Source organism: Eurypyga helias, unplaced genomic scaffold (genome assembly GCF_000690775.1).
Source record: "Eurypyga helias isolate BGI_N326 unplaced genomic scaffold, ASM69077v1 scaffold17142, whole genome shotgun sequence".
NCBI lineage: Eukaryota > Metazoa > Chordata > Aves > Eurypygiformes > Eurypygidae > Eurypyga > Eurypyga helias.
In genome coordinates this window covers 25339-47087 of record NW_010235449.1, presented here as the reverse complement: position 1 = coordinate 47087, position 21749 = coordinate 25339, and the positions used below count along the sequence as shown (strand labels likewise).

The 21749-nt window shown below is 41.6% G+C and overlaps 1 protein-coding gene across 1 annotated transcript; it reads left to right on the top strand.

The window, feature by feature from the left end:
• The first annotated feature begins 577 nt into the window (after window positions 1-577).
• On the top strand, window positions 578-19638 carry PPIL4 (peptidylprolyl isomerase (cyclophilin)-like 4). Its single transcript, XM_010146759.1, has 12 exons — window positions 578-637; window positions 722-786; window positions 2577-2694; window positions 4695-4837; window positions 5187-5283; window positions 6698-6814; window positions 8426-8550; window positions 9793-9859; window positions 10722-10833; window positions 12359-12455; window positions 13084-13222; window positions 19205-19638. The coding sequence occupies exons 2-12, from the start codon at window positions 752-754 to the stop codon at window positions 19427-19429; spliced, it is 1275 nt and encodes a 424-aa protein (XP_010145061.1). The 5' UTR covers window positions 578-637; window positions 722-751; the 3' UTR covers window positions 19430-19638.
• The last annotated feature ends 2111 nt before the right edge of the window (window positions 19639-21749 follow it).

Below are 21749 nucleotides of genomic sequence, written 5' to 3'. Positions count from 1 at the left end.
GGCAGCTGGAGGGGGGGCTGCCGGCGCGGCCTCCTGCGGAAGCAGGCGGCAAAGGGGTCCACAGCTCACCTTCCCCCAGCCGGGGCTCGTCCGGCCTGAGTCCTGGGATTAGAGCCACATGGGTGCCCGGATATCCTCGGCCGTCAGCGCTCCGCGTGGGCTTGAAGTGCTGGAAAGCATCAAGTGCAGTCGGGGAGTGGGGATTTTCAATTTTTTGCGCGTTTATCATACACGCAGTGCGTATTTATTTTAAAAAAATTGAGGAAACGTAATATGTTCTGGATCGAAACACAACTGTGATGGTCTGTCTTCGGTGTTTGGAAAGAAACGGGGGAGAAGAAATGCGCGTTTCTGTATAAGTAGCTGGATTTGGGGTTCTCGGACTCATTGGAGATGGGCTTTAGGAAGGGAGATGTTACCTCTTCTTAGAGCATTTCTCACAGCGTTCATAGGCTGTACGCCCATAAGTCTTAACGCAGTCTGCTCCAAAAACGCTTTCCTGCACGTTGAACTGGGTATCTGTTATGTCTGGGGTCATCTTTAGTAAACGCTGGTATCGTTTCTTACAGCTTGTCTGAATTTTCTGAAGCTCTGCAAAGTCAAGTACTACAACTATTGTCTTGTTCATAATGTACAGGTGAGTGTTCGCAATTCCTTTGTTGTTGTTGGTTTAAATTCACAAACATGGAAGCAATATCTTTGGTATTCTGCTTTGTGACAGAGGGATTTTATTATACAAACCGGTGACCCTATGGGAACTGGCCGTGGAGGGGAATCCATATTTTGGTAAGTAAAACTTTTCTGTTGCTTAATTGACAGAGTAAAATTGTATAGGGGAATAGGGGTTCCAGTTAGATTGCCTTCAGCTCTCTTGGGCAGAATTACCGATGGGAAATAAAATGTTGAGGCTTCTTTGGTTGTCATACCTAAATACCGTTTTAGTTCCTGTGCTGCCTTTGGGCATTCAGATTCTGTTTTGTCTGAGCACTGTTATATGTCTGACCTTAGATGCTAAGTTACAACCAACATGTTGTAAGGTTGTTAAAGTTGTATGAATTTCTGTTTATTCAAAAGTTAGTAAATGACTAAGGTTTGGTTTTCTAAAAGAGGTACATAACTAAGTGCTCTGTAGAAGGCAAAATTGTTAGCAGCTAGTTAGTACCATTTTTTTTGTAACAAAATGGATTTAATTGAGCTGGAGGGGACTATAGAGGCTACACGTGATTTCCTCTGTGTATAAGAAAGTAATCCTGTTGCTGTAACATTGTCGTCATGTCGAATGTCTATAAGGAAATTGCTTCTCTTCCCTGTTTCTGATGTTTTCAGTGGTCTTGCACATAAAAGTTGAAGAAATCATTCAGACAGCCAGGACAGAAGTTAGCAAGGCACCTATGTTCTATATGATCCCTTTGAAATTGTTATCAAAAGTAGAATTAAAATTGCAGAGTAGAACTAGACCTGGAGTGCTGGGGAACACGTTATGCAGGGCTAAATAGCCCAGTTTGAACAGAGACAGTGTTGCTAGACCAGTGTGGATTTTTTGTAAGTCTGGTCTATCAGAGCCTCTAAAATGGTAAACCTTGAAAGCCTGGGTACATGGATCACCACTATGGTTATCCTGGAAGCAGTATAATTGTGCTAAGCAGATGCAAGTCTCCATAGGTAAACTTGGCAGACCTGAGCACTCTCTGCGCCTAGGTAGATGAAGTTTATTTTGGTATTCTGCTCTTGTATAAGGATTGGTCTTCTGAGGCTCCTTGGTATGGCAGATGGGGAAGTATAGTGTGATGAGAGTGGCAGATTCTGTTCTGCTGTTAGTATGGAGAATGGTAGTTTGTCTTTTCTACCTGTTGGTTACTGCTGAAGTCCACATAATTGGAGTTTCTGTTCTTGCTACTCAGGAAGCTAATGCAGGCAGAGTTTAATTTGAATCCCTCTTCCTAGAGGCTTACACCTTCTTAGCAAAATAAGTTAAAACAGAATACCGTCCTTAAATTTGGGCAAATGTGTGTATTGACTATGCCTCTGTCAGTTATGGAGTGAGACAAAATGAGCGATATCACGGTTAGACTTAGAAAATGAAAAAGAATTTAAAAATATCCCATATCCTTTGTATCTTAAATTACTGTATGAAGTCCTGTCTGTGGGATGAAGTAAGTTTACACCTACATTTAGTGGCTTTCCATTTATCTTGAAAGAGAAAGTTGTGACATAAACTACTACGTTTTTACAACATAGCTTAACTTATTTTTATGGAACCTACTTACCAAATATGTATTTGCTTCATGCCTTAGAAGAATGTTACATACTGTGTTTAGAAACATAAATATACCCAACCCAAACAACAAACCTGCTGTGAAATGCCTCAGAAAAATCTTTCTTTCCTGTAATATAAAGTGAATTATTTAAGTGTACCTGTCTGTAAAAATGTGCACGGATGCAGGGTAGATTTTGCTTTTATTTGAATGCCATTGTAAAAATCTTTAACGTATTTTATTTAATGTTTTGCAGCATTTGTTTGTCTCACTTTTAAAAATTCCTTTGCCTTGTAACGTATTTGTTATATGTATTTTCAGTCAACTGTACGGTGATCAAGCTAGATTTTTTGAGGCAGAAAAAGTGCCGAGAATTAAGCACAAGAAGAAGGGAACTGTGTCAATGGTGAACAATGGCAGCGATCAGCATGGCTCACAGGTCAGCATGCAGTGTTGGAAAGCCTTGGTAGTTGTCTAAGTAACTAAAATGAAAATTCCTTGGATTTACAGAAGTGCCGTAGCAATGACTGTGTCATCTCAATAGCATCATCTTGCAATGCGGTCAAAAGGCATGTAAAAAAATGGCCATAGGTAAGGATTTTACTCATTAACCCAGGTGCCAATGGGTATTTGATTACAGACAAGAAAGATTAAAATGCTCAGATTCAAATCCTGTCCTAGATTAATTGAATAAGTTTTATTTGTTAGAATTCATTCCTCTGATTTTTTTTTTTCTTTGTTTATTCATTTCTATTAATTCCTTGATGTGATTTTGCTGATTTATAGGATGGTCAGGAAAGAATCTTGTAGCTAAATGGAAGTGAAAAGTAAGGAAATTGGGTTTTAAAATAATCTTAAAACTTTTTATAATTTATACAGCTTAGAAATTCTATAACTTCGTGATAGTTTGGGAACCGAAATCATGCCGCAGCGGTGTACACAGCTTGTACACACATACATACAGCTTCCTCTGTATGGTCACACAAAAGTGTTGATACAGCGTGTTGATAGAGTGCAAGTTTACAGTTTTATCCCAGTGCTGTTATAAAACAAAGGTAACGACAGTATCTGAATTCTTTTTCTGTTCCCTATTCATGTGCACAAAGTTTTTGCTGTAGGTATATTGAAAGCTCTAATCTCATAGGATGATACTATCTCTAAATTATTATTTTAGATGCATTGTTACTTATATACTACAGTGCCTCACTTGTAATATTCATGTGTTTTAATTTTAAAAAGAGGCTTTTTTAATAATGGAAGAGCAAATAAAAAACCCTATGGTTTTATTCCAACTAGAGCTTGTAATATATGGAGTTAATTTTGCTGCTTCCCTGCATTGTGTGTATAAAATTGCTTTGGTGGGGAGTGTAGGGAGAAGAGATGACGTTTATATTTATGTATAAGAATGCAGCCTGCTAGCATGTACACAGGCATATGAGAATGAATATGGTTCCTGGGAACATTCTTGTAGCTTCTTCCTTGGGAAAGAAAAAATCCAGTAAGGAATTAACGTGGATTTGTCTTACAAATATAATGTAGCTTAGTGTAACCTATACCAAATACTGACCAGTCTTAACTATGGCAGAGAAGGAGGAGCAAGATGTTCCCAGGCAAATTGTAGAGCGTGGATGTAGGGGTTGTGTTCTGTTATTTGTGCATATCTACAGGTCCTGTCTTCATTCATTGCTAAGCATCCTCCAGCTTTAATTTGTTACCAAGTGTTCCATTGGTATCAATTTGCAAAGCTTCAGTTTGGCCCTAAAGCAAAACACCTGATGTGTGTTAGGGTGCGTTTCAGTGCCGTTCTGAGTCAGTGCTACTGTGTTCTAGTTCTCCTCTGCATGCTACTGCATCCTGTTTTTTGGGACAGAATGCTTTGTGATACAAGGGAAGGAAAGAAAAAAGTGTGGATGGAAGCAGGTGAAGGTAGAACTATGGAAGCTTTTGCCAAAACTCTGAAAATTCACCTGCTGAATGCAGTTTGAACAGGTGATTTGAGCCCAACTCGCTCCTGCCTGGAGGGCTAGCCTTGCTCTTTCTGTCTTCTCCCTTTCATCAGCTGTCATGTCCTTTGCTGATCTTGCTCAGCAAACCTACCTGGCAGACCTGTCTGCTCTTTCTCTCCCAATCTGGTGTTCTGCCAGGTCACTGTGTCATACCTGGTCACTGAAGGGTCCGATGAGCCAGAGCTGTGAGCTTGTGCAGGGGGAGGCTTGTATGAGAGAGCCTGTCTTCCTCGGGCAGTGGTTTTGAGCAGCAGGTTGGCTCCTTGTGTTCTCAGTGCTGATGGAAGACGACTAATCTTCTCCTGCAGAAGTCAGGAAGTGGTGGGGTTTTTTTCTCCTCACTGATTTCAGTGAGGCTTGTGCCTCTCCTGAGGTGAAACTTAAGCCCTGAATTTTTCTATTTACTGTTACTAGTTTTGTATCTTCTTTCTAGTTTCTTATTACTACAGGGGAAAACCTGGATTACCTTGATGGTGTGCATACAGTATTTGGAGAAGTAACAGAAGGCATGGATGTATTGAAGACAATTAATGAAACCTTTGTAGATAAGGATTTTATCCCATATCAAGATATTAGGTATGACTGCTTTTACTTCCCTTTTTGAGGAACACATAATAATTAAACAAATTAATGTATTTTTTTTGGAAACTAGATTAATAAGGTGATGTCAGGTGACCTGTAGGATGGTATCCTAAATACTCTTTTATTCCAGTATTATTGGTAAAATAAGCAGGTACTATAATAAACAACTATATAAGAAATCATGGAACTGTGTTGCCTTGGCAGAAGCATCAGAACTAGTATTTATAAGCATACGGTATGTTTGGCTGCTTGGAATATAACTGAGGCTGGTTTCGTGTTACTTGGGTAAAGAGAATTTTATCTGCATGTGACTGACGCTGTTCTTAATTTTGTTTTCTGCAAGGATAAATCATACAGTAATTTTAGATGATCCATTTGAAGATCCACCTGGCTTGTCTGTTCCTGATCGCTCACCAGAACCTACCAAGGAACAGCTAGATGTGAGTGTTTATGATAGCTTCTTGGGGAAAAGTTGGAAGAAGTCATTAAATAAACTTATCCCTGTTAGTGACCAGCACAGACTTCGTCAAAAATAAGAATTCTGTGTTTAAGACTTTGTCTATCAAATCTATATCCTAAAAGAACATCACATTTTTAGTGTAGGAGAAGAAGAGATTCTCTTCTACTCTGCCAGCTGGAGTTGTGATATGTCAAATGCTTGTCTGTTATTTGGGGCTATTGCGGTGTTCAATCAAGTACGACTGCTTCATCTTTCCAGAAAAGGATATAGGGTGACCTGGGTGCTCTCCCTTGTGACTAGGGTGGAGTTAGGTTGGAAAGCCATATTTTACATTTCTAGTTACAGTGCAGTTAAGCAGAATATTCGCATTACTGGGCTTTTGCACGCTCTAGGAGAAGACAAAAATATAACTAATGTTAGTTGACATTAAAGCGCTTTCTGCTGTTGTCCTTTTACATGTGAAATAGTCTGCGTTTCAGTGGAAGTAATCTTGGTCATTCTCTGAGCTGTATCTGCAAGCGTGCATACTGTTGTAGTGTATTGGCTAAAACAGAGGCAGTTTGCTAAAAATATAATAGTAAATATTCATAACTTACTCGTAGGATGCAGTTATGGAGGTTGCTATGTGAGATTATCTGCTTGTATGGAAACAGTTGCTTCAACCAGTGAATAAAATTGACTAGAGAGATTGACTGTTTTTAAGCTTAACAGATGTAGTTACAAGATTGGAATTAGGCTTTCATAGTACATCTGCACTGTGGTTAATCTCTGATGTTCCTTCAGCTATGTTACATGGTATCAAGAGTGTAGTAGCTCACTGCCAACTGCGTAGAGAATTGAAAGCTTATACTTAGTTTTCTTCCCCCACAGCCCCTCTGAAGATGCACCTTTTGGTGTAGAAATGCCTGTAAGAAGGGTGGCATTCTAGAGATGCTAATGAGGAGAAAAAAATTAAACCTCAAATCCTGCTGATATGTAGATGTGTAAAAATAAAATTCTTGTTGTGATAATAATGTTTGAGTCTTAGTCAGACAGGACAGACACTTGCGGTGTTCCTTATCTTCATTTCTGGTAGCTATATAGATTAGAAACGGGTTGATGTTTCTGGTGACATGGGAGTATAAAAGAATTCAGAATATCTAACTGAGTGGGGTTCACATTGGGCCTAAAGTTCATCCATAGTTCATAGTGCCTGAAACACATGAGGGTAACATCTCTCTCTCTGTGTTTAAGGTAAGTGGGAAGAACAGAATGAAATCCCAGTTCTGCTGAGATACAGTGCTTAAGCGTTTTTTCATATCTTGGGGGTGAGGTCATCAAAGTAATATTTGGAGTGTGAGAAAGAATTTTTGGCCATGACTTGGTAATAAACAGCTTTTTCCTTCATTTTTCAGAGTGGTAGAATAGGAGCAGATGAAGAAATTGATGACTTGAAAGGACGGTCTGCAGATGAAATAGAAGAAGTTCAGGCAGAAAAAGAAGCAAAAACTCGTGCCATTCTTCTGGAAATGGTGAATGTCGTTCTATATTTGCCTTTTAGATGTTATTCCTCTGCGTGTGCATGTTTTATTAAATCTAGGAGGATGAGAACTATTCATCTTGGAATTGCTCATCAGGTGATGATGTCATGGCTCACAATTTGTGCTGCTAAATGTCACTGGTACAATGAAGAGGATTGAGCGCAAGTACTGGAGGTGGTTTTCTGATAAAATCAATGATAATTCATTTTCAAAGATGTGATTAAAAGTGGACCAGTGGAGGCTTTATAAAAAATTGCTAAAAATGCACGCAGTAAAGCCTGTAACATACATAATATGCTGTTGAATATCTTTAATCCTGGAAGAGGTTTAGCATGTGTGGGAGAGAGCTGAGCTAATTTGGGATAATCCCTTCCTGGTGCATGGAGATCGCTTATTCATCTGTGCAGTGGTTGTCTTCCTTCTGTGGGGTTAGTTGAGCTGAACACTGGTTAACCTTACATTGTTCCTTATTAAATACAATGTTTGGTAACTGCTGGCAGTTGTAAACTCCATATAGTGACAAAAATGGTGAAAAGGCTTTGAAGGTTTGTTTGTTTGGGGTTTTTTTTGTTTGTTTTTTAAAGAAAAAGGAAAACACACAATGAAAGAGGGATGAACACACCTCTCTTCTTTACAATGATCGCATTCAAATTTACAGTGAACAGTTTGCAGCAGAGACTAGTACCAAGGTCTGTCTAGATGTGACCACAGTATTGCAGAAGATCTGCAGGTGTGGGCTCTTGTTTTGCAGCAGCAGTGGGCTAGTGACCTGTTTTCCAGGTAAAGTTAGCTCAGAAAGGCGTGGGGTATATGAGCCGATGCAGTAATTGCCCATGAGTACTGCTGGATAGTACGGAACTGGGAGCTATATTATGTAAGCTGAAGAGGTGAAAAACTAAGCGTGCTGCTAGTTTCACTGGGTTTTGGGTTTTTTTTTTCCAGGTTTTAAGAAAGTGCTGCAGTTTAACAGGGGGTGGTGTGTGTATGTGTATTTGCATTTTCCTCTGTAGCTTAATTTGCTACTTTGAGGATGGGAATTTTGATCAAAAGGTTGCAAACATTGAATTTGTGCGTGCTTTAAGCGAGTCTTGTTTCTCAGTAAGCACGAATGCTTTCTCCCTTCTGTCTATCTGAACAAAGTTGTGTAATTGTAACTTCTCATCCTCGTCAAGCTGTCTTTAAGCTTATCCTAGCTGCTGCCAGATTTCAAGGAACAGCGAGTTTCTTTTGGGTACAGACAGAGACTGAGGAATGGATCCAGTCCATTTTATGGACACGGAGAGTGGCTCTACAAGTACACTTTCACCCTTTAGAACTGTGTAGTTGTTATGTTATGAACAGGGAAAGGAAGGTAGAAAGTATTTGTGACTTTCATGAAAGTCCCAGCGGTGGAATTGCAAATAGGTAATCATTTTCAGGTGCTCTGGAGAAGGCTTTTTTTTTGGTTGCATTGAGTAAGGAAAAATATTTTTTTAATTTCTGATTTTTGTGGTAGGAGTGTGTCTGAGACCATCCAAAAAAAGTGCTGCCAGCGTGCTTGTGCCAATAAAATGCAGAGAGCTTTTGGCAGAAGTGATGAAAATATTTTTCCGAACGCTACAGGTGGGAGACTTACCAGATGCAGAGGTCAAGCCACCGGAAAATGTGCTGTTTGTTTGTAAACTGAATCCAGTGACCACAGATGAAGACCTAGAGATAATATTTTCACGATTTGGTCCCATTAAAAGGTAATTATTGTAAAACAAAGAAACCCGCTTTTGTTGAAACTGAACTTGATTCCCACCAGCCTCTTTAGGTTTGGCTGTTCCGTAGTAGGCTGGTGTCTCTGGAGATTCATCTTGTGCCTGCATGTGTTTGGATGGGGACCACAAAAGTGGTGATACAAGGTCAGATCTAGCTAGATGGGTATCTCATCCTGGCAGTGGTTTTAAGTGAAAGCCTAGAGAAGTGTAGGAGCAAGGAAAGCTATGGTACTTTCCCCAGCCCTCCGTCCTCTCCCTCCTTTCAGCAGATTTAACTCCGAGGCTACATATGCATACAGATACAGTCTCTGGGTTTTTCTTTTCTGTGGGAATATTTATGGTTTTGAGATCAAGTGACAAGTATTTCTGGCATCTGGTATATTCCTTGTTAAGGTGTTCTTATGCCTGCTGCCTTTTTCGGTTTTGAACTTGGCTCCTGTTTTCAGTTCTTCAAAGAATTCGTATAGCTTGTCAGAATAGCCTTGTCGTCTCCTTTTTTGTTCTCTTTTCCTTTTTTTTTTTTTCCTTGTCACCTTGATCATCTTTTGGATTGTGTATCCTAATCCTGATTTGCCACTTTTTCAGTACACACAGGGGGGTCTCACCTCATTAAATCTCTCCCTCATACCACATTTCCTGCCCTTATTGGCTGTCTGACCTCCTTTAACATCCTGTATTCATAATTCTCATGTAATATACAAGAGTTTGGTAATACTGATTCAATACTGTACTGTCCTATTTTGTGTCTACTGATTCCATACTCAAGGCTTCTTATTTTTGCCCAGCGAACTGTGATAAGAATATGGTTGTTAGAGAGGTGCTTGCTAAGAAGAGAGAGCTTGGCACATGATGTGGGTTCAAACTTCCCTTAAAATGACTGAGAAAACAGAATGCAAAATTTGACTTGCATTAGTGAAATGCAAGAATCATTAACAGTAGTGTTGGAAAACAGATTTTGTTTCATTAATCAGAAATTCCTCCCTAGTTCTACACTTCCTGTTAAGCACTTGTGAGTTAAGTGTAATAATTACTCAGGTAATGCCACATAAATTTTTTTTTGTGCAGACACCCCCACATCACTATGGGTCAAGTGTTATAACACCTTCAAGGTTTTTTTGTTTTTTTTTTTTTTTTCTTTAACTCTTACTCTCTCTTAAGCAGTGTTTCCCTGTCCTATGTTTCTTGCTCCAGCAGCACTGACAGTTTAATTTCATGTCAACTTTTCAGCTGTGAAGTGATTCGAGACTGGAAGACTGGTGAATCTCTGTGTTACGCTTTTGTTGAGTTTGAAAAGGTACGTTACGTAGGGATACTGTACATAGATTCTGCTTGTAACAGTTCATTTATGGCATACTTCCGTTAAGGAAAACCAGTGAAATCTTCATGTGTGGGGTAGCTAATTTTTCCTCGTACTGCCTTAGTTACAGAAGTTGTAGGTCCTAAATGAGGCAAACATTTAAGTCTTTATTCAACCAGGTAGTACAAACAGGATGTTCTTGCGTTGTCTTGAAACCAGTGGGAGTTTTTTTTCCCCCCCACCAAGGACATTAGGGTTTTTCGGAGTTAAAGGAGGAAATACTCGGGGGAAGAGGAGGCATGCTGCATAAAGAGAGGAGGGTGTATGAAAGAAAGTAGATCAGCATGTGCTGTAGTGTCCTATGTTGGACCTGTGAATTATGCTTGAAGCCTCATCAGCATGCTGCTCCTACTGTGAACTGATAGTAAAAGTTCTCTTGAGGGAGCATAATTGCTTCTTTGTGTCCGCTGATCTCTCTGGTCTGAGGAAAACTGGAAAGCACTGGAAAAGTGTTCTCACTTGTTTTTTAGCCTACTTACGTACTTCAAATGGAGCTTTGATTAGTTGTTCTTTTTTCCCCTTGTTTTCTTGAATGTGTTTCGTGTGCCGAACGTAGCTGGATTGGCAAATTTTTAAAATAGTGAAATGAAGGGAAGAAATGGAATTCACAGTGTTTATGTTTGGAGGAAGTGTAGCCATTTTGAAATGGCACAATGCAAGAACTGCCGTGCTTTATGCGATTTTAGGGGAAAAAAAGAAAAGTATACCGTTGAGCAGTTGCATTTGTGTTTGAGCTCTTCAGCAAAATATTCCTGTGAAATAATCATGACTCAAAATTTTTGGAAAACATTAATATCAGGAGGAAGACTGTGAGAAAGCCTACTTCAAGATGGACAATGTGCTGATAGATGACAGACGGATACATGTGGATTTCAGCCAGTCAGTTGCAAAGATTAAGTGGAAGGGGAAAGGTAGGTGCACTTGCGATTCTTGTAACTTAAGAACCCATGACTTCTAAACTTCTGTTATATAAAAGAGAAGCAATTGTTATGAGCTTAAATAAGCTCATCTTCAGGGATATAAATGTTCCTGGTGCTGCTGTAAGTAGAGCAACACAGTTGCTAGCTCTTCTCATCACTTGTTCCATATGAAAGGGTGGAGGAGTTTACTACTGTTATGTTAACCTTACGTTGCCATGGATTGCCTTTTTATCAGATGCTGTTATTTTTGCTGGTAAATCATTTGCTCCTCTCAAGCTCTAAAAGTGATGGGTTTTTTGATACTACTTATTGGCAAAATGATACAGCAGTACCTTGTTACGTTCTAGTTTCTTTTCCTTACTGGCTGTATGACAATTGGGTGTATACAAGAAACAGTCAGTATTCAGGCCAGGGATTTCCTCTCTTCACCTTCTGTAGGTGAAACAGATTGCATAGCAGGCTGTATGTTGTAAAACACAGTTTCAGATGTTAGAGGATGTTTTGGGAGGAAAAAGGTGGTGGGAGAGGTGGATACAGTGGTTACTTGGTTGTTGGGGACCAGTGAGGAGAGCACTGGACTTGCAGAGCTGACTGCATTGCAGTGGTGATGTTCTTGCGCGTCTTCACCTAGAAATGCAGTCAGCCCTCATGGTTCGCCTACAATTTCTCCAGGTTGGGGACTAGTCATGGACACTGAGATACTAGAACTTGTCTTGCACAGAGCTGAATGACTTTGTGATCTATACTGTGCTCTTCAGTGCATCCTGTACTGACTACATGGAAAAATTCACCTGGCTAACTTGGGTCTCAGTTGTCCTAAACGCTGGGAAGCTATGTTGTCATCTGGTGCTTATATGGTACCCAAAAAATAACCCAGGGGAAGTAGCGTCCTTCCACCTGAAACAGCTGTTTCTGACCTAGCCAGTTAGCGTTGCAGTTGTAAGTCTGAGCGTGAGATGGCAGCACGTTGCTGTAGAACAGTTTGTGAGCTGGTACTTTCAAGTGAATGAATGGAAAATGAAATCTGCCGTGCCCTTCTTTAAATCAAGGCATAACTTTTTTTTTTTTTATAGTTCCATTTGAATTCCTAAGCTGTAGCCGTCTCAGAGATTTCCCTTTGTGCAGCCTCCTTTAATAATGGGAACTGTCTGTAGGCTTTCAGGGTAACCAAGTTTTAAGTAGTGTGACATAGGACCTGCAGTCAGAATGGGAGTGGTTGCTAAATCCTGCTTTGCGATCCTGTTCATGCATTGTCTCCACCGGACATGAGTGAGGAGAAAGCCATGTACTGTTTAAGGGGATCTGCATGCAAGAGAAGGACAAAAAGGTCATGTATTGTCCTGCTCCTTGCTACTCTGTTATGCAGGTGTCAGTGTTGCTTCTGGAACTGCATCATGCTATGGATCTCTTCACGGTTATGAAGAGCCCTTAAATTCATAGGCAGATCTTAGTGATAGATGTGGATCTTGGTTGGTTTTTCAGTTGGAATGAATTGAATATATTTTTCTGTGGCCAGGTGGGCGGTATACCAGGGATGATTTCAAAGAGTATGAAAAGGAACGTGACAAACCTTCAAAATTTGCTCTGAAAGAGAAGGTAAAACCAAAGCAGGAGTATCCTTTGCTGAATAAACCTATTTTTTGCACTAAGTACAGTTTATGAAAATAGCCTGGAAAAGACTTCTTAAAGTTTGCCAAATGGGTGTTCTGCTACTGCTTCGTATAACCAAATGGTGTTTGGCATGGAATTAAGCATTTTTGTTTTCCTGATTTGAGTAAATTCATTGAGGCCATCAGAAGAGTGTGCTGTTTCACTTCTGTGTTGTGTGCAGGTAAATAATCTGTCCGGTCCAGAGCCCTGGAATGACATGTGATGTAACAGAGTTTTAAGTGGTTTCACAGGGGACCTGCTGCATCCAGAATGAGACCATAGTAGTAACTAAGCCATGCACTGTTTCTACTTTGCTTGTGGTGAGCATGAGAGGAAGACCGTAGCTTGTTCAGATATCCACAGGTAGAAAAGAAAGGAGGATTGGGATCTGGCTGTACTCCTTGATGGAGTAGAATTCAGTCATTTTAGCCCAGCTGACTTTTTCCATGGGGACAGTCCTGTTTTGACTGAAATACATAGTAAGCCTTGATAAACCCTGGTCTGGTAAACAGGGGTTTGTTTACTTTGTGAGCTTTCATGTTCTGTTTATTGACACTAAGCAAGAGATCTGTCCTTAACCAACGCCATCAGTGCCAAGTATGACCTTCTGCTGGATGAGGATATAGTAGAGTCTCAACCAAGTCGGTCACACTCAGCTAAAAAACAAAAGAAGAAAAAGCACCACCACTCTGAAGATGAAGAGGATGACAAGAGGAGCAAAAAGTCTAAGGTACTAACCTCTTTGTGCATTAACTTTATGCCTGTTTATTGTTCTCCTAGTAAGAGAAGCCAGGAAAAAAAACCCTCTGAAGTTGAACTGAGGACACGGTGTGCAAAGTGCTGTGAAATACAGCAGTTGTAAATGTACAGAAGGCTGATGTTCGTATACGATTATGAAGAAGACTTTCCAAATCTTCCTGGACTTTTGAAGCTTGGCAACTCTGAATGGCTTTTTGCCAGAAAATCCTGAAGAGGCAATGTTGCCTCTCATAAAGTAGATCTTCAGCACTTTGAACCTGTTGTTCACGTATTCCCAGTCATAAACTAGTAGTTAATCATATTTTATGGCAGCAAGCTATTTCTCCTTTTCTTGCTAGAGCAGCACGTGTTGGCTTTTTCCCATATGGAATCGGAAACATGATCTCTTTGCATTATGGTGTTTTTTTTTAACTTCTTCTTACTTGTTTTGGGAGCCGTTTTGTAAAACCCATATGCAGGTTTGCTTGCATCTGTGTTGTGCAAGCATACAGTGCTGTAAGGCTCGGGCTGTGGAGGGGGTCATCAGCAAGCAGTAGTTCTGTCATTCAGTAGTTCCACTGCAGCCTCCTGAGTGGGCATGCTCACGCTTCTGTGAAGCTGGCATAGTCAGCATGGTGATGGTTCATGGAAACCCTGTCTGCAGTGATAGTGGAGGGTTAACCAGCATTGAAGTGTGAGCATTAGGGAGAACAGAGCTAGGCTGGGAAGGAGGGGAAAAAAAAAAGACAACCCACCCCAAACCCCAATATTTTAACAATGCAAGCTTTATGAGTTAAAAACAAAGCTGTCTTCTAGCAATTTTGCAGAAAGCGATAAGGTTCCAACCGCAGTAAATAAAGCCATTGTCCCGGCATGAGTTTTGGGTACTGCTGTAAGTTCTGTGTGCAGAGAGCATACATGATTCGGTTGTTCCATTGCATCATTTCTCGCTGTGATGCTAAAAATAACTTTTCTCATGAATGTTAGCAGTTATATTTTTTTCAGTGCCACCAGTAAGCCCTGTTGCTCGTTCGTGGGACAAGGCTGTTTGTCGCTGTTCGGGTGCCAAGTCACTTGGGATCCCCTGGGTGGAGGGGAGGGACCTGTTGGCACAATTAAACCCTTGAGCAGAACATGTACATACAAGAGGTCTGAACTAATGTTGGTTTAGACTTCTTCCTGTCTTTCTGGTTGATGGACATTGTCGCTTTAACATTCTTGAAACAGGTGTTTCTGGAAGTGGTCTTCACTCTCGGTGGTGCAAAAGCATGAGCGTGGAACTGGCTGCTTGTGCGTTATTAGCAGAGGACGTTTTAAAAGCCAGAGAGGGATTCCTGGTGCTGTTGCCAGGTTCTGTCTTCACTCTCGGTGGTGCGCTTGAAATAGTATTTTCTAGTGCTTGACTCTGTCTTCTGCCTATCTTTGTGTGGTTTAGTCGCCTGGTCCTGTGGTAGTTTGTTCTTGCAGTCTACTGCTGTATTCTTGTATCTTCTTTCCCACTGCTTTCCTCTCTGTTGTTCACCTTTGCCCATTTCAGTGTAAATAGCTTAGCCTTCTCATGCCCAAATCACAGGTGGAGGCTTACTTCTGTTCCCTCTTGGAGCTGTGAAAATCAGTGTATGGGAAGAATCTTTCTCTGTGTCTGTACTTGAATGTTCTTGTTAGCGTGTACTGTACAGTATGTGCACACTGTGTGCTTGGACTGGTTTAGAGATTCGGTACGTGGCCCTTTCCAGGTGAAATCTGCAGGCAGCTTAGCTGACAGGTCCTGTTTAGCGTATAGGAAATATATTAATTTTGGTGGGCTTTTTTAGGTTTATACTTTGGGCATCATCTGGGGAACTCCTACAAGAAGAGGGGAAGGAGGCATGTTCCTGAGGCAGAGCATGTTCAGTGTGAATACCGAGGCCAGCACAAAGCATAACTGAATGGAAGATTTTTGATGAGTGGCAGCATTTTTAGTATAGGCAAACAAAGCGTTTTCCCTTAACCCTATTTTGGAAATACTGGAATATATTTGAGGTAAGAACTTTAAAAGGAAACAACAAGCAGACCTTCCACAACTAATTGGCCGAAGCCCACAATTGCCATGCTTCGTATATAAACTACCCTGAGCCCCAAGTGTGGCTTAGATTTTAATTAACGGACAATACAGTCTTAGATTGGGAAGTTCTGGCAACTGAAACTGCAGTTTGTGCTACCAGCTCCAGCTATGACTGAAGGGGTTTTATTTTCTGAATAGTTTCCATGATCTTGAGTTGTTTTTGTCTTCTCTTGCTGGTGTGCTTTTTTTCTTTAGTATATTTTGACTCATCCTTTTCTTAGTCTGACGGCCACTTCCTGAATCTTCAGTCTGTGTTGATGTTTTAAGAATACATTTTTGATTTTTGTGCTGTTTGACTTGATTCCAGAGGGTAAGAAGAGGTAGGGTGTTGCGGCTTGCTTCTAGTAGTTAACAGGATGTGGGTCTGGACCAGGAGGCTACACTACCATGATAAATTGTGAATAGAATTTGGTAGAGTGGTGTGGTTTGTTTTTTTTTTTTTTAATACAGGTCATTCTTCTGCTTGAGATATATATTAAGACTTAGTTTCCTTTCCAGTTTTCTGCAGTTTTTGGTTCTTTGGATTTTTTTGTTTTGTTGAGATAACTGGATCAGTGGGGGAATATAGCCTATCCAATGGATCTTTGAGACACAGGGCCTTCCTGACTTTGAACTTCCTGTAGTGCATCGTTTTGATAAAGATCCTACTTTTTCTGGTTTTAATTTCCTGCTCTTAATGCTTATTGGACACTGCTCTCCTTATATACAAGGTCAGGTTTTGATCAGAATCTACCTCCTGAAAAGACTGCCTCTAATTGTTCCTTTTAACCTTTAACTAGTATGCTTAATGTGTGTAGAGGTGGCATAGTTCATGGTGTTTCTAGCTGATTTACCTGCAAGCGCAGTTTGGCAAGTTAACTGTTTTTGGCAAAGCCAGGCATGAACTTCCAGACGAGTGTTTTTCCCTCTTTTCTTATTTCCTTCCTCATGTGTGTTCACCATCACAGTGCTGGGTTAAGAATTGGGATAATCATCACTTACTCATTGACTGATAAGAGACTGTGATCCTGGATTGAGAAATCTGGACCTCAGCAGTAAAAGAGAGCCTGTTTTTAAGTAGGAACCTTTTTTTTCTTCCTCATCCAGTGGGAAAACAGCATGTTTCTGACTTGGATATGGCATGAAAGATTTTATTTCAAAATACCGTGGGTTTTTTTAGTAACACAGAGTGTTTAAAAATTGACATTTTTATGGGCCAAAGACTTAGAAAAGGTGAAAGCTTATTTAAGGGGAAACATAACTGATTTTTCTGGGATAACTGAGATGCAATTCATGTGTTAATTCAAATGACTGTATTTTTTTTTTTTTAAGACTGTGGTCGTAGTAGCTACTGCAATGGCCTTTTCGTGGCGCTTTCAAACTCGCCCTGTACACCTATGCCCTAAATGCTTCTGTGAAGGTACGTGTGCTTTGCTGGCTCCGTGCTCATACAACAGTTTTTTTTAATCCATTCAGCAAGTTGCCCATCCCTGTGGCATTCAGCGTAGCCTACTGTCGTCCTTTTCAAGACTCCACTAACCTGTTCCTTGCCCTGATGTGGCCAGGAGCCTGTCTCCAGTGTTGGCTTGGTGGCTTTTTCAATTGAAGGCTGTGCTGCTCTTCTCCTGTCTCTCCTTGTGCTGAGAGGAAACTCCAGCAGCAAACCAGCAAGAAGCCAGTGGTGCATCAAGCCCACCATAGGTTTCTCTGGCCAAAATTCCTGTCTTGTTCCTCTTTACTGTATCACTACCCTGTCCATGTTCTGATGTTTACTCAGTCCCTGCCACAAAGGGGCTTGAAACAGGTCCTCTTGTTCAGACAGACGGAGACTGAGGGTTTTGGGAACAAGTGTAATATGGCTGGGCATCGTTCTGAAAATGATGGGAGAAACCTCTCATAAGTAGCTGGAATCCCCACTCCTTTTTGATGGATTCACATTTTAAAATCCATACCGAAGTAGAGTTTGACAGTAAAGATGTGGAATGAGCGTTTGGCCACCAGGGAGGTTACTGTACCCAGCAGCAGCAGAAATTTTTGTTATGTAGGTAAAGTTCAAGCCTGTGACTGTTGATACATGTGTTGGTCCAGGGATTCTATCGCGCTTATAGTAATTCTGGTACTTCACCATTATCTACATCATTCTGAAGGTGGTGTTTGCTCTGGGAATCATCCTGGTCGCTGCCTTTCTGAATGAAAGCTTTGCTTCGAGTAGAGGTTTTTTCACTGCCTGGTGAAATAAATAAAGCTTGCTTGTTTGTACGTGCAGGATAGATTTTAGCTGTACAGCTGTGAGTGCTACTGTCACGAGTACATATTTAGAAAAACAAAAATCGTATCTGAAATTAAGAAATACTGTGTAATTTAATTCAGACCTTTTTCATAGTTCGTAATGATCTGTGTTGAATAGTGGTGTTAATAAAAATCCCATAACGTGGTATCTGCTAGAGCATATAGTGATACTAAACTTTCAAGTGATCTACCTTCAAAACAGAAGTGCCAGCTGCTGCCTTAACAGCAAGCTGTGTATGTATCTTTCTGCTGGATTTTGAAGCTCCTCTTGTACTTTATTTCACTGTATCTTAGTTGAATAATAAGATCAAAATAGTTTTTAGCAGTGCTTGAAAATGTTAGTTCACATGTCGGAACTCAGCACTGTGTATTAAGAAAATCTTTAGAAATTAAATGGTCACCTTCTAAGTGATCTTTATCTTTTTATTTTTAATATCACTGTGATGCTGTGGCCTCTTCGGGTGTCGGTGTCTCCACATCGTTGTCGTTCTAGCACGCGCTGTGCCGTAATCTTGTTAGCGTGACACTTCACAATCCGAGTAGCTGATCCACCTTTGCTTCGCCTACTAATGCACCATCTCGGTGGTTTCGTGCTGTCTGCACGTTGGAACGAACGGAGCGGGTGCTCTACTTGACAGGAGTTCCTCCTTTGTTACATGAACCTCGCTTCTCTCCAGAGCAAATCCCTTCTGCGCGCTGAGCCACTCAGTCAGCGGTCTTGGTGACGATGTGCTTATTTTTGGCTACCTGAACTTGCTGCATCTTTTTTTAGAGTTTCTGCGTGTCTTCTGAAACACCAGTGCCACTTACAGTACATAATGTTGGTCTCTCCTCTTCAGGCCGTTTAAAATTTGATAGACTTGTACCCCTGAGTTTTCTGTGCCTGAGTGTGTCTTCTTGTATTTTCTGTATGGGTCATACCCATCAGCCTGCAAAATTTCTCATTACCTCAGTGTTGTTTAACTGTACATTTAAAAGGATCGTATTCTCCACGTTGCCTTTTCTTGTGGACTTCTAGCTTCGAGGAAGCGGTTTGCGCACGCGCGCGTGTGTGTAGCTTTGGTCTTTGTAAGAGTGGTGTTCATTCTTCTGAAGCCTAGAATTTAGGCAGTTAGGGATTATTACAAGCAGGTTTTAAGGTGTTCTGCATCTTCATAGCACTGGAGTGCCTGTGGGGCTTGATCCAAAACCTGTGACCAAAATACTTTCGTTGCTTAGATGATGAGTCAAAATCCAAATCTGGGTTACAAGCTTATGTGATGTTTATGAGGAGTTTGATAATATCCATCTGAGCTGAATCCCTGATAGAACCGGTTTTTGCTATAGCTCCTTAAGGAAAAGCAAGCAGCAGCATGCCTGGCAGCCATGCTTTTTTCCCTAAATGGTGACAGAAGCTGTAAGTCTTACCTTCTTCATACAGTTAGAGTGTTTTTTTTTAATGTGTGTTATCTTTTTCAAGCCGTCATGGATGTGAATCTATTTCAGTAGTACCAGCCTTGGCTAAGGAACCAAATATGCTGGACTCTTCTCTCGTTCTCTTCATGTCTTCGTATGTGTTCCCCTTTTGTCTGTAACTGCTTCCCTATCCAATACCTTTAACAGGATTCGGACCGAAAACATGAAGGAGAACGCGGTAGAGAGAAGATGAGGAGTGAGAAGAAAGACAGGCATCGGAGTCGCAGCCGATCTCAGGAGAGAGACTACCCCTACAGCAAGCAAAGAGACAGATACAATGAAGACTCCCGAGTAAGAGACTGGGATAAAAAAGCAGACAGAAGCAGAAGTCCTAAGAAATCAAAAGACAAAGAGAGGTCCAAGTACAGATGAAGGATGAGAAAAAGAGAGAGGGGAGCTAAAACGTGTTTTATTCCAGCATTTCCAACGTTTGCTGAAATGGATGTGCACTTACTGGGTAAAAGCAGTTGCCTTCTGTTGGCAGGTTGGCCTTGTAGCTCCATGAACGCCCAGCATACCGCTGTCGCAGTGCCTCGATCCAAACGGGTTCTTTCAATAAAGTATTTCACGTTGGTGAGCTGGTTTGAGTCTCCCATAGGAATGTTATCTAAAGCATTTTGGAAACCTCAGCACGCGCTCACAAGTGAGTTGCCCTTCTTCACCGTGAGGAGATTTGGAGGACGTACCTCCTTTCTACAAGGAGGTTGCTTTTGTCTTTCAGCGCTTCTGGATGCTGCGGTAATGAGTGTGATAGAAGACCTGGGAAGACAGAAACGCGCTGTGCACGCTCCTTGCGGAGAGTGGGCAGATTCCATTCGTGTACGAATACACAAAGCTCTATTTCCCTCCTCTAAAATCGTGCTTCTGCTTGGCTTAGTCCCGTCAGCTCTTGGCAGGCACCACTGCAGCGTGGTTCAAGGCACTGACGTACTGCTGTGCCGCTCGCAGGGGCCGTGGAAGTGCTGCATCCCGCTACCTCAGTAGCGCTTCCTTGCTCGCGTATTCACACAGGTCACCTGGTGCTGTGGCAGTGCTGGAGGATGTGCCTGTCCAGCACTTGGTCACTTGGTGCTTGGCCCGTCTCCAGTGTCGGGGGGACACAGCTGCTGTGGTGTCAAAGCAGGTGATGTTGAGTGGGTGAGAAAGAAGAAAATAGTCACTAGCAGCAAAACAGAATTTGTATCTTGCATTGTATTTCCCAAAGCCTAGCTGGGATTAGTTTTCGTGGCAGAAGTAGGTCTGTTAATAGCTCTTCGTCACCGGAGGAATGCAGGTGATGTTATTGGAGCCTGGGTCCTACGGAAAGTTGGCAGGCTCTTAAGTCTGGCTTGCTCTGATAAACAAGACCTCGCCATTTAAGCAGTATTAGCCAGTATGCATACATTTTAAGGACATGTGTACCCTCCTCTTTCTCTCCAGAGAAGGGGAAGAGGGGAGACATGGAGAATAGTATTTGTCTTTCCTCCCATGGAATGTGTCATGGCTTGGAGTCAGTCTGCTTTGATGAATAAATATGACTTTTTTTTCTTCTGTGACTGTGTTTTTTCTGTAATGCTTGCTGTAGTGCCTGATTGTAATATGTAATAACATTTTGTAGCTCCGTACCTCTCATTGGAATGTGTTATGCAGGACAAAGACTAAAATCCAGGGCAGCCAGAATTGTCGCCGCAGATTACTGTGCCCGGAGGGCCGGTAGCTGTGCCCAGCTGTGAATGGCTTTGAATGGACTGTGTGCAGAAAGGGAACTTCTCCTGAAGATGCTTCTATGGGAAGGCTGGTACTAAAGGGACAAAAGCAGCTGTTTACCCCATGGCAGAAAATTCTGACTAAGCAGGCCAAGCCAGATGCCTGGAATGTCCAGACCCAAGCGGAGCGAGGATAGTGAGGGTATTGTATACAGGAATGCGCTTTCCAGCAGCATCAACCCTGCCTTCTATTTGCTAAAGATTAAGTGTATTTGGCCAAGAAGCTGCCTTTTGCCAAATCTCTCCTTTCTAACATTTTTGTGCTTCGAAGCATGGAACTAGAAATCCAGTGTTTCCAGAACTGTTGCCTGACAAAGCATTTCTAAGCCACTGGGGACTCAGCAGAGTCTGAGCCAGAGTGCGGGGCCCGCTATCCCACAGGAGAGATAAACGGGAAACCTGCTCTTGGGAGTCTGCCACGGTGCTTGGGGCTGACGGCTGCTCACTGTTCCTGTCAAGAAAGTTTTTGCCTTCGTTCTGGGCGTAAGAAGGCTTCTGAAGAACTGCACTAGACCAGGATGTGATGCCTTTCGGGTAGCAGGTTTTCTCTAGTTCTTTCTGCACTTGGCCCGCTTTGTTAAAGAAAGAAGGTTTGTGCTGCCCTACTGTCCGTGGTTCTCCTTTCCCACTGCACACGTTTAACATGCAAAAAACATTGGCCACATTTGACAAGGATGTGGAGATGCTAAAGCACTGAAGTTCCTGTTGCTTTTAGGAAACGGCAGTCACGGAAAGAACAGCCTCTTCTCTAGTTCTTTCTGCACTTGGCCCGCTTTGTTAAAGAAAGAAGGTTTGTGCTGCCCTACTGTCCGTGGTTCTCCTTTCCCACTGCACACGTTTAACATGCAAAAAACATTGGCCACATTTGACAAGGATGTGGAGATGCTAAAGCACTGAAGTTCCTGTTGCTTTTAGGAAACGGCAGTCACGGAAAGAACAGCCTCTGC

Bases quoted from the DNA above. Each gene is read 5' to 3' on its own strand.
- PPIL4 (XM_010146759.1), top strand. From the start codon at position 752: ATGGGAACTGGCCGTGGAGGGGAATCCATATTTTG. The intron at 12,456-13,083 runs GTATCCTTTGCT...CAACGCCATCAG, and splicing joins AAGGTAAAACCAAAGCAGGA to TGCCAAGTATGACCTTCTGC. The intron at 13,223-19,204 runs GTACTAACCTCT...TACCTTTAACAG, and splicing joins AGAGGAGCAAAAAGTCTAAG to GATTCGGACCGAAAACATGA.